This window comes from Trichomycterus rosablanca, chromosome 13 (assembly GCF_030014385.1).
Source record: "Trichomycterus rosablanca isolate fTriRos1 chromosome 13, fTriRos1.hap1, whole genome shotgun sequence".
NCBI lineage: Eukaryota > Metazoa > Chordata > Actinopteri > Siluriformes > Trichomycteridae > Trichomycterus > Trichomycterus rosablanca.
In genome coordinates, this window is record NC_086000.1 from 25,985,015 (window position 1) to 25,997,547 (window position 12,533).

General features: G+C 39.1%; 1 protein-coding gene across 1 annotated transcript; it reads right to left on the reverse strand.

Annotated features, from left to right (window-relative positions):
• Nucleotides 1-1,689: 1,689 nt before the first annotated feature.
• LOC134324939 (gamma-aminobutyric acid receptor subunit rho-1) lies at nt 1,690-12,226 on the reverse strand. Its single transcript, XM_063006874.1, has 10 exons — nt 12,075-12,226; nt 10,090-10,140; nt 9,646-9,752; nt 9,380-9,447; nt 8,027-8,250; nt 6,320-6,402; nt 4,449-4,589; nt 4,210-4,362; nt 3,736-3,932; nt 1,690-3,182 (listed from the first exon to the last, which is right to left on the reverse strand). Exons 1-10 carry the CDS (start codon nt 12,185-12,187, stop codon nt 2,886-2,888), a joined length of 1,434 nt encoding a protein of 477 aa, XP_062862944.1. The 5' UTR covers nt 12,188-12,226; the 3' UTR covers nt 1,690-2,885.
• Nucleotides 12,227-12,533: the final 307 nt, after the last annotated feature.

The window sequence follows — 12,533 nt, forward strand, 5'->3', positions numbered from 1 at the left end:
TGTGGCGCATCCTCAAGTGGAAGGTGGAGGAGTTCAAGGTGTCTAACATCCACCAGCTCCGTGATGTCATCATGGAGGAGTGGAAGAGGATTCCAGTAGCAACCTGTGCAGCTCTGGTGAATTCCATGCCCAGGAGGGTTAAGGCAGTGCTGGATAATAATGGTGGTCACACAAAATATTGACACTTTGGGCACAATTTGGACATGTTCACTGTGGGGTGTACTCACTTATGTTGCCAGCTATTTAGACATTAATGGCTGTGTGTTGAGTTATTTTCAGAAGACAGTAAATCTACACTGCTATACAAGTTGTACACTGACTACTCTAAGTTATATCCAAGTTTTAGTTCTATAGTGTTGTCCCATGAAAAGATATAATAAAATATTTGCAGAAATGTGAGGGGTGTACTCACTTGTGTGATACACTGTAGGTCACTGTACATAACATAACATTATGACCACTGACAGGTGAAGTGAATAACACTGATTACCTTCTCATCACGGCACCTGTTAGTGGGTGGAATATATAAGGCAGTAAGTGAACATTTTATCATCAAAGTTGATGTGTTAGAAGCAGGAAAAATGGGCAAGCATAAGGATTTAAACGAGTTTGATAAGCGGCAGATTGTGATGGCTAGACGACTGGCTCAGAACATCTTCAAAACTGCAGCTCTTGTGGGGTGTTTTGGGTCTTTCTGTGGTCAATATTTATTAAAAGTGGTCCAAGGAAGGAACAGTGGTAAACCGGCGACAGGGTGATGGGCGGCCAAGGCTCATTGATGCACGTGGGGAGCGAAGGCTGGTCCGTGTGGTCCGATCCAACAGACGAGCTACTGTAGCTCAAATTGCTGAAGAAGTTAATGCTGGTTCTGATAGAAAGGTGTCAGAATACACAGTGCATCACAGTTTGTTGCGTATGGGGCCGCATACGCAAGTTAGGAAGGTGGTCATAATGTTATGCCTGATTTTATTCAGCTTTATTGAAGGGTTTTCTTAATTTGTTTTCTTTTGAGCCATTCAGAACTGAACTTGTTTGTGAGCTTTGAATCGTCGTCCTGCTGCATAACTGAACTGCACTTCAGCTTCAGGTCGTGACCTGATGAGCAGACATGGTTCCATCAGTTATGACAAGTCATCCAGTTCCTGCAGTGTCAAAGCAGCCCCAGACCATTACACTACCTCTACCATGTTTGACTATATGTATGATGTTCTTATTGTGGAATGCAGTATAGCATATACATCATCCAAAAAGTTCCACTTTTGATTCATCGGTCCACAGAACTTTATCCCAAAAGTCTCGGCGGTCAACTACATGTTTTTGGACAAATGTGAGATGGCCTTTTCTGTTCTTTTTTTGATCAGTAGTGATTTGTGCCTTGCAACTCTTCCAATTGATGCCATTGGGAAATAGTGTATCTTAAGTGAGGTTAGTTCTACATAGTATAGCTTAAGAGAGTACAGTTTTTTTAGATATTTATCTGGATTCTTTTGTGACCTCCTAGATCAGTCTGTGATGTGTTCTTCGTGAAATTTCAGTACAGTAACAGATCACAAAATGTAGTATACAATCAGTTTAAAAATAACTGTCAACCAGATACTCAGTATGAACTTGTATTTAGAAAATAAAGATATTAATAACAGAAGCTCCTTGTTTAGATACATGCACAGTACAAAATTATTTACCAAGACAGAAACGGCTTTTTATTTTTATCAAGACAATTACTCCAGCTGTCATCATTTTTTTTCATCAAGCTATATTTTTTCATTTTTATCTAACTTTTCATCAAATCTTATACAATGAATGGTAAGTTAACAAAATAAAAAATATTCTGCTTAATCATTATTAATTATTATTAATGGATTTACAGTATTTAAATGCGGATGTACAGCACATATCCCGGATCATAGTAACCTGAGTTTGCGTTTCAGCTGTGGTTATAATTCGCTTCTGAGTCCCACTTAACCAAAACATTCAAAATATGGTCAGGTTTCTAGTTGTGAGTGAGTGGATGGGTGATGTCCTGCAATGTACTGGCATTCTGTCCAGGGCCCCAGTGTTGCGTTAGACCCACTGTGATCCTGATAAAGATGAGCATCCCAACATGATAATCCGCTAGCACCCAAGTGCCAAGATTCTGAACCCGGTTCGAATATCGGGCTCTGCTACTGGTTGATGGGCTCCATCTAGCAAACATAATTGGCTGATGCCTGCAGCAGACAAAATTGGCCTTCAGTCTGCTGAGTGGGAAATGACCTGATTAATAGAGGGGTGGGGCTGTGTAAGGACCCTGGTTGCCAAGGGAGCCTGCACAAATGTGAAGGAGCGCAGAGGTCAAGGCATGTCTCTCTGTGCACGAAGCCGACCTCACGCACAAGTTACCAAAGTGTGGGTGAATAAGAAGGGATCAGTAAGACTGCACACATCAGAGAGATGTTTTTTCTGCATAAAAAAAGATGAATGTCCCCCTGAAGTTCTAGTATGTACCTCTGAGAATATCTGAGAATTTACACAGTCCATCCATATTTTACTGGACAAAAAGAGTGCTCTTTTTTTTGGGACACACTGCTTATTGTACAGTAACTCAATAACAGAATAAACCAAGTTCTATATAAAGAAATTAAAATAGAATTGGATATTAAAATAGCTAAATTAAAGACAATTACTGATCACATTCATGTTTAAACTGCCAATACATTAAAGATCAAAGGGTTCCAAAACTATACAATAAGCAAATAACATTTTAAAAACTACAAATATTTTAAGACATTGAAATAAAAAGGCAGAGGGGTTTTTTTTCTCCCATTTTTAGGTGAATTTTTAGTGCACCCATACAAAATACTCTCTGTCTCTGTTCATACTCTGCAGGTTTGGTTGAGGCAGATGTGTTATGAATAGATGGACCAGTAGATGATGTTGAACAGGGTGTAAGCTCCAGGAAAGATCACTCGTGAGTACTTGTCTATAGCGTGAGTGTCTATCCAGATGTTGATGTAGCTTCTTGGGTTTCTCACCTGGCTGGTGGTCTGATTATCTGCTATTGTGAACTGAGCCAAGATCCTCTCCTGCCTCCCTCCATTCTCTGGCATTCCATAATTCCCTGTTGGACTTTGGTCTATGTCACTAAAGCCGGTGGTCACCATCAAGTCCTCGTCTGGGTTTGCTATACCACACGTGCAGGGTAACTAGAGAAGACAGGTGAACATAATTAGGGAAACTGGTGCTGGAAATAAATGATTAGTTTCAGCCAGTTTATTTACAGCCTTGATTCTTTTTTTTCTTTTTTTTATAGTTTAAGCTTTTATTCAGCTTTTATTTCCGAGACATACTCAAAGCACATTTTGCAATTTGTTTTTCATTTAAAATGTAGTCGCAGGTTTGGTTTAAAGAAACGCCAGTGGACTGACCTCAGCCCCACTGAACAGCTTTTTAGAATTAACAAAAACATTAATTGAAGATTTCTTCTTTTGACTGAATGGGCACAAATTCCCACAGACCTGTTGTTGTTATAGCAGAAAGTAATACGTAAAGGTCACTTTATTTTCATACTATTTGTTTTTGTCTCATGGTCTGTGTCCAAATACTTTTGGCCATATAGTGTATGTATGCACTAGAATCTGTCATGAAAACCTATATTTATGTGACGTCAACAAATAAATTCATTAAAAGGTCTTTTAGTAATATTGGTGACATTACCAGTGTGTCATTCTTGAAACCAAAAAATGTAGATTCACCCACTTGTTCTCGAAGTTTCCTCTCTGTGCGCTCTTGTACTGTGGTCAGGTAGTTCACAGCAGCGTATTCTATCACAGAGAGGAACACAAACACAAAGCTGACCCAGAGGTAGATATCCACAGCCTTGATGTAGGATACACGCGGCATGGAGGCATTTACTCCAGTGATGATGGTGGACATTGTAAGGACTGTAGTGATACCTGAGGAACAGAAGACAGTAAAACACACTGCAATTACTCTGAAAACGTTTTTAAACAATTATATGGTTTATTTAATCATTGTGTGGACTGGGAGGGCATTATGCCACACAGCACCAAAAATATGAGCAAGTGGTTTCAAAACCTCTCCATGTCCATGTGGGTTTAATTTAGGTTTTTTCCCCAGTTCGAAAAACATGCAAAAGGGCCCACTCAAGATGCCCATTGAGAATGAATGTCTGTTTGTGTGAGTGTGTGTGTGTAATAAAGATAGGCTAACCTAAAGGAACTCTAGCAGGCACCGCCTGGCGGTCAATCCAAAACGATACCCATGACAACATGACCATTAGCGTTGCAGGAAAATACGTCTGCAGCAAGAAGAAGAAGATGTGGCGTCGAAGGGTAAAGTGAATGTACAACCTATTGTACCAGCCTGTAAGAAAGAAAATATTTATTATATAACCTCAACATTATTTAATGAGTAAGAGTTTTGTAAAAATGAAACAATATGGGGATTACCCGTGCTGCTGTAAAAAGCCAGCTTTGTAGTTGTGTGAAACTTTTGGATGAGAAACTGTGAGAGTGAGATTCTGTCGTCCGTGTTTAAAGACTCATTTCCTTTCTTCCAGTACAACATGAGGTCATCATCCGTGTAGGCATCTACAACAATCATCAAACACATTCTGCAATGTATAACAGATGGTATACGGTATGGGCACATAGCAGTGATCTATTAAAACTTTTGTACATGATTTGCTTTGTTGGTTGAAGGTATGTGGACCTCATATGTTTTTGGCACACCCACTGCTAACAGTTGTATTAAATTAATTATATAAAAAATTAATGCTTTCACATTTTCCCCTGTGCAGAACATGAGGTTCACAAAGACATGGTTTGACGAGCTGCAACATTCATTTCGTCCTACATCAGTACCTGACATTTAATGCTGTTATAAACAAATGGGTATGTGTCCTCAAACTTTTTGTCCTAAAGTTAAATATTGCTGTTAAATATTGATTATTTTTAATGAACATTTATGGAAAATTTGATATTCTCTGGCCAAATTACCATGGTGGCTCGGTGGGTAGCACTGTTGCTTCACAACAAGAAGTTCGATCCTTAGGCGGGGCAGTCCGGGTCCTTTCTGTGCTGAGTTTGCATGTTCTTCCCGTGTCTGTGTGGGTTTCCTCCGGGAGCTCCGGTTTCCTCCCACAGTCCAAAAACATGCAGTCAGGTTAACTGGAGACACTGAATTGCCCTATAGGTGAATGGGTGTGTCTGCCATGCGATGGACTGGCGCCCTGTCCAGGGTGTTACTGTGTGCCTTGCGCCCATTGAAAAGCTGGTACAGCAACCCCGCGACCCTAATTGGCTAAGCGGTTAAGAGACTGAGTGAGTGAGTGGCCAAATTACACTTTTTGTTAAGTTTTTAAGTGACAAGCAGTTAATATTGTATTAGTATTCCAGCAAATGTTAAACCATATTTACTTAGTATTTGATAAACTGCTTAGTAACACAGCTTTGAACAGATATTAAGAGATTTTTTATGCCTTTTTTAGCCAGACTGAAGTTCCTCTGTTCTTCTTTGAGGAATTCTGTCAAAATGCTGTATTCTTTACTTTAGATGTGGACCTTAGTGATGAGTTTGCTTTTGATGGAACTCCTATCCAGATCATGTTAGTGCAAGCAGAGTAGAAATGTGCACTACCACTTCCATGTCAGCTAAACTTTTCTGCAGATCTTTTGGTGAGCAGTTCTATCTGAGCATTTTCTGTCTTTCCATGTCCTGCATAGACTTCCAAAGTTCCTATTAACTGCCATTTCTTTGGCGCCCAGGTGGCGCAGCGGGAATTTCTGCTAGCACACCAGCACCGAGATTCTGAACTCCTCGGTTCAAAACTCAGTGTTGCCACCTTTCGGCTGGGCGCCATCTAGCAGGCATAATTGGCAGTGCCTGCAGCAGACACAGTTCTGCTAGGGGGGGATGATCGGACTATCGGGGTGGGGTCTTCAAATGCTGTGTAAGGACCCTGATTAGCAGATAGAAAGGTGCCTGTGCAGAGTGCATAGGTGAAAAAGGGTTCCGCTAAGAGCTGCGTGCGGGTCAGAGGAGGCATGAGCAGCAATATATTCACCTCGACTGCAATTAGGGATCCCCCAGCAGAGGAAGACAAACTGACTATGCTAAATTGGGAGAAAAATGGTTGAAAATGTATAAATACAATAGAAAAAAAACCTGTGTATAACCTTCCCACATGCAACGATTAATATTTTTATTGAGCTTAATCAAATCTAAAATAAGAATAATGTGCCTAAACTTGTGTAAATAATTGTAAACAAAGAAAATAGTAGTAGTGGTAGTTTGCTGTTGTTCTTTTGATTATACATACAGCTCTCTATCTCAAGTGAGCAGGTCTGTGTGTCCAGCGGAAAACGACTGAGGTCCATGTTGCACATGGCAGTGACTGTTACTCTGAAAAACACAACAGACATAGCCTTGTAGTCCTATTTTGATCCATTTTTCCTTCTCTATTTCTGACGGCATGCTGAAAGATATTTACACAATTTGGAAAACATATTTTGCTTTCTAGGCAAGTTTCTGTGGTTACTTCAGTATGAGGGGGCGGCACGGTGACTCGGTGGGTAGCACTGTCGCCTCACAGCAAGAAGGTCCTGGGTTTGATCCCCAGGTGGGGCAGTCCAGGTCCTTTCAGTGTGGATTTTGCATGTTCTTTGCATGTCTGCGTGGGTTTCCTCCCACAGTCCAAAAACATGCAAGTGAGGTGAATTGAAGATACAAAATTGTCGTTAAAATTTGTGAACTGATGAATCTTGTGTAATGAGTAACTACCGTTTGTCATGAATGTTACCAAAGTGTAAAACAAGACTTTAAAATCCTAATAAATAAACTTCAATATGACAACACCAAGCCTAATTCTGCTTGGCTGCATAACCAAATGCTGAACTAACAGACCTGTCCTATATTAAAATGTATGGATATTGTAAAATGCAAAAGAATGACCCTGAATAGCTGAAGAGTTCGTAAAATGTGTAAAAAAGTCTTGGTGAGAAGAATCGGTGATGCAACACAAAGGTAATATGTTCCTAACTTTAACTCTAAAATGAGCGTCTTGTATATTGTTATTTATTTATTTATTAATTTATTTGGATTTTAATGTCATGTTTTACACACTTTGGTTACATTCATGACAGAAACGGTAGTTACTCGTTACACAAGATTCATCAGCTCACGAGTTTAATATTAAACACAGTCATGGACAATTTTGTATCTCCAAGTCACCTCACTTGCATGTCTTTGTAATGTGGGAGGAAACCAGAGCTCCCGGAGGAAACCCACGCATACACGGGGAGAACATGCAAACTCCACACAGAAAGGGCCCGGACCGCTCCACCTGGGGATCAAACCCAGGACCTTCTTGCTGTGAGGCGACAGTGCTACCCACTGAGCCACAGTGCCGCCCTATATTGTTATTACAGGGAAAAAATATTTACATGATAAGTCAAAAAACAGTGTGTTTTTGTCTGTACACAACTAACATAAAACATCATAAAGAATGTATTAATTTGTGCTTTCTGTTTATATTAGCATTACCTGTCCTGTCTCGACATATTTTGTGTGCTGTCATATGCTCCTTATTGTGCTTATTCATGTTAATTTAGGTTATTAGTTTATTAGTTTAGTAATAGGGTTTAGTATTGCTCTTGATTACAGAAGCATGCAGACTCAACAGGCTTTAGGATTTAGTGTAACCAGTGTAGCTGCTAGCTTTACTAAACTATAGCGCTGAGCTCATTGCTTAATTCTAGATCTGTGAGCTCAGTATTGGGTGGAATGTTCTAAATTTAACTAAAAATGGTGCACTGTGGACAGCAGCAGCCTGAAGGCAGGAACATTTGGACAGTTTTTTGCTCTCCAGCTGATACCTTCCTCCTGCTGCTGTGCCCTGAGCACCAAAGTCATCAAAGCTTCACAGATACCCTCATGTAATTAAGTTATTCTGATCAAAATATTATATATTTATAATCATAATACGAAACATATACTTGTCTTGGATGTGTGTTTTTTTTTTTGGTACCTCAAGCTGTAGAGCACATTTCCATCAGGATAAACCCGCAGCATCACATTGTCTGTGGTTGTGTCGTGGATGAAAGATCTTTTTGAGTGGACAAAGAACAGGTCAGGCACCCAGATCTTTTTTACCAGCCTGCTGTCGAAGGTCATGCTTTGGTTGTTTGTGCTCGGAAATGACAGACGCTCGTCTTTCCAGTAATGCCTCAGGTACAGAGTCATAGTGAAATCCTAAGGCACATTTATAAAGCAAAAATCCTTCTGTATCCCATATCCTGTTGCTTTAAATATTAAAAACATTACAAAAATATAAATATCATACATACATAAATCATTAGTATTTTATTTTTTTAAATATTTTGTTTATGCATTTTCTCCCTTTCAGCGCGTCCAATTGCCCGATTGCATCATGCTTCCTCTCCACCAATGCCGATCCCTGCTCTGATTGAGGAGAACGAAGCTAACCCACGCCCCCTCCGATATGTGGGCAGTATGCCGTATGCATCTTATCACCTGCACTTTGACAAGTGCAGTGCAGCTCAGCATTGTGTTCGGAGAGACACACCCTGAGAGCACTCTTTTCTCATCTCTGTGCAGGGGCCATCAATCAGCCAGCAGAGGTTGTAATTGCACCAGTCATGGGAGAGAGACCCCATCCGGCTTAGTCCCACCCATATCTGAACAACAGGCCAATCGTTGTTCATGTGGCCACTCAGCCTTGGCCGGCAGGCAGAGCTGAGATTCGATAGGATGTATTCGAGATCCCAGCTCTGGTTTCAGGTGTGTTTTTGCCGCTGTGTCACCTGAGCGGCCGTAAATCATTAGTATTGACAGACACTGCATTAGCACTGGACACCATATTCAATTGATGTAAGTATATAATTTGGCAGTGCTTGTTCCTAATTTAATTCATCCAATCTTCTAGCCACCCAAGGAGGATGGGTTCCTTTTGAGCTTTATAGGGCAGTGGTAGCTCAATGGTTAGGGTACTGGACTAGTAATTAGAATTTTGCTGGTTCAAGTCCCACTACTGCCAAGTTGCCACTGTTGGGCCCCTGAGCAAGACCCTCAGCCCATAGTAAGACACTTGAATAACGGTGTCTGCTAAATGCTGCAAATGTAAATGGTTCCTTTCAAGATTTCTTCTTCTATTACATATTCTATGGTAGTTTTTGTACTTGGTGCTGTCAACCTAGTCTGATGATTAAGGGGTTTTGGACCTGGGTCTCTGTAAATGTTTATTGTAAAAAGCACTATACGAATACCGCCTTGTGCCTAGTGTTTCCAAGTAGTGTTGGACCCTATGCAAACCCTAAGCAAGATGCTTAGAAAAAATGATTATGTGAAAAAGATTACTCACCATATCAACCTCAGAGATAGTATCAAGGCTCTCTACCTGAACATCCACTCCCACTGGTATAGGAGGTCCTAAAATTAGCACAGCATCAAAATGCTTTATATATATACATATATGCCCAAAATATAGCTTAATAAAATGTATTTATGTACGTAAATGTACTCAAAATGCATTGTCTTTATTTTTTATGTATTTATGTATTGTAACTAGCTACATACCTGGATTTAGGTGTGACAGAATTAATAAATTAAAACCATTCAAAAACCTACCTCCAAATGCTGGTCTCATTGTAAAGTCATGATCGTCTATCCTTAATAATTGCTCTGATTTTGTCACAGGTGATTTTGTTATGTCTGGAGTTCGTCTGTAAATTAAACTGTTTCAACAACAAAAAGTAATTTTATTAGTATCATTTACAATTATATTAGTAAATAACTTATACGCTACATTCATTTCAGTAACTTAATCTTGTTGAATACTTAATAAAATATAAACAAGTAGTCTTAAAATGTGTTCGCTTTTCATTTAGCATAGCATTTTCTCTTAAGAGAAGTGACTTTGACTGGAAGTAATGTCAGTTGATGTGGCAGATGTAAAAGTATTTGCTAGATTTTTAAGTCTGAACTATATTTTAAACAAGAAAACAATCTGTTTAAACCAGAAACGATCTTTTTCAGTCTATTCCAGAGCAGAAAACAGAAAAACCTTCAGACCTGCCAGACTTGTGATTTCCTCCATCCACTACTTCCATTTCCCTCCGACTCCTGCATAAAAAATTAGCAAATTCAATCATACCATTTTAATAAAGCTAAATATGTAATAATAACTAACAGCAGCTTGAAAATAAGCACCAATTTTCCGACTGTTTAGGCTAACACCTGCTGCCCAGTGATTGTTCAGAAATAAGATGATCAACATTAATGAAAAGAAAATCCATATTTTTTATAACTGATGTTAATGTTTTTGGCAGATCTATGTGTTACAAGTCATATCCATATATGAAAACTGTTGTTTATTCCTATTAGAATTTGTGTACAGTGCACCTTACTGTGTATTAATAAATAGGTCACAGTACAAGCATTTGAACATCTAAAACAGATTAAGTCAAGAACAAACGAGTGTGCCTATGGAATCCCTCGTGGAATACCAAAATGAGTGATATTTAATATCAATAATCTATTAAAGCAATGGCAGGGTGCACTGTTTGGGGGTAAGAAGGGGTGCTGTGGTAACAGTTGTGCTCCTCACTCAGCAGCTGGTTACTAATCCTCTTGGCACAAAGGCCTCCAATCCACTTGCCTCAGTGAACAACACTGCCTGTTTATTCACTGCAGTCTGTTTCTTCAACTCATTATTTGCTCTAAATTTTGGTCTAATATACACAAATAGGTTAGAAATTGATTATAATGCCAGTGTGCATCCTTGCAAATATGTACAGTATTTAAGTGGGACATCTGCTTTTAAAAAGAACTGCTTTTGTTGTAAATAAATACATTACATGAATCACAAAATTCTGTACAGTATATGGTGCATAATAAAGAAATAATTTGCAACACTGCATTTATAAATGTTCTTTTTTAACTGAAGTTTTTCAAGAAGTTTGGCCCAAACTATTGCACCATGGCCCACCTTTGCTTGCAAAATCAGCCATGGTGGTTTATCCATTTATAAACAGCCATGATACCTTGAAAATACTTTTTTTTCACTGTCTATTATAAGCCTTTGACTTTGAATTTGACTGATTCTCAAATTGAGTATTTCATTGAAATGCCTAATTAGACATATGCCTAAAATAAAAAAGGTTAATTAAAGATATAATCTAACATCAAATAGAAATACTGATCACAGGGCAAGAATACCCCGGACAGTTCTAAAACAAGCCACAAAGTTTGCCTACATCAGCGGTCCCCAACCTTTTTTGCACCACGGACCGGTTTCATATAAGATATAATTTCACGGACCGGCAGGGGCGGTCCGCGGCCTGGTGGTTGGGGACCACTGGCCTACATCCTAGTCATAAGTGCCTTTTAAACACATTACCAAGCTCATTGGGATTTTCAAAATAAAGCTAGTGTTATTGCATGTGATGTAGGGACTGTCATGCACTACAAGCCAAGAAAACAAATAGTAATATCATATGCAAACCTGTTGTTTAAACAATTTAAACATCAAACTACAGTGCTACTCACAGCACATTTAGAATTAAATTTTATAGGCTAGACACCAAAACTTTAGTTCTTAATTTTAACATATAAATTGTCACATACAGTTGTTTTGTTGTTTTGTTTAATGGTTCTTTTAAAACTTTTTATACATCATTAAAACTTATAAATGTATATGTTGGGTCAGTAATGTACATACATCAACTTGTTACTATAAGATTATTAGTTTGCTGGTGAAAAGTTCCTTAATGTTATTTAACTTGATGTTCTCCCAATTTGTTATTAATGATTTACTATGAATCTAGCTGGTGACTTCTTAGTGTCTTTTAAAAAAGCGTAACCTTACACATGTTTAGAAAGGTTGGAAGAATCCAGAATACAAGAATGAAACCAGTGCAGATACACTGAGAACATGCTAAACTTCTCACAGCCAGTGACTACGGCCAGTAATTTAACCCAAGTTACCAGCACCCATATTAGACCATATATATGGTCTTGGTCACTTAAAGTTATGGTAAAGAAAATGACATGTTTACCTGCTATGCGTGAAGGTCGGTTTGTAACCCATTTGGTGGACAGACATTCCAGAAGCCACCATCACACAGATACATATCAGCATTACTTCAGCATCTGTCTGCATGGTACACATTTTCCAGCATTCACCTTCAGTCAGATACAACACACTGCTCCTGTACACAAAAGCAAGGACATTGTGTTTTAGCACTGGAGCCTAGGAAGAACACACAGCTCTGGCCTCACTATAGAAATCAGGCAGTGCTTAATCTCCCCACTGGGAAAAGCAATTTTCACTAACCCATAAATCCTTGAGCGTCAGATGGCACAGATTTGATCCCTCCAGTGGCTGATGTGTCGTGCTCTGTCTGCACTGCCCCAACCAATTCTCCTAATGATCCAGTACTCTGTATTTGACTGTGAGGTCAGTCACGAGGATAAAGGATGGTGCACAGAAATATAGCCATGATAGTAAGAAAGAG

What these genes read in the sequence shown, in the direction of transcription:
- LOC134324939 (XM_063006874.1), bottom strand. Translation starts at nt 12,187, where the DNA reads ATGTGTACCATGCAGACAGATGCTGAAGTAATGCTGATATGTATCTGT. An exon ending in CTCACTTGAGATAGAGAGCT is followed by an intron (nt 4,590 to 6,319) that starts GTATGTATAATC and finishes TGATTGTTGTAG; the next exon opens with ATGCCTACACGGATGATGAC. An exon ending in GGCTTTTTACAGCAGCACGG is followed by an intron (nt 4,363 to 4,448) that starts GTAATCCCCATA and finishes TCTTTCTTACAG; the next exon opens with GCTGGTACAATAGGTTGTAC.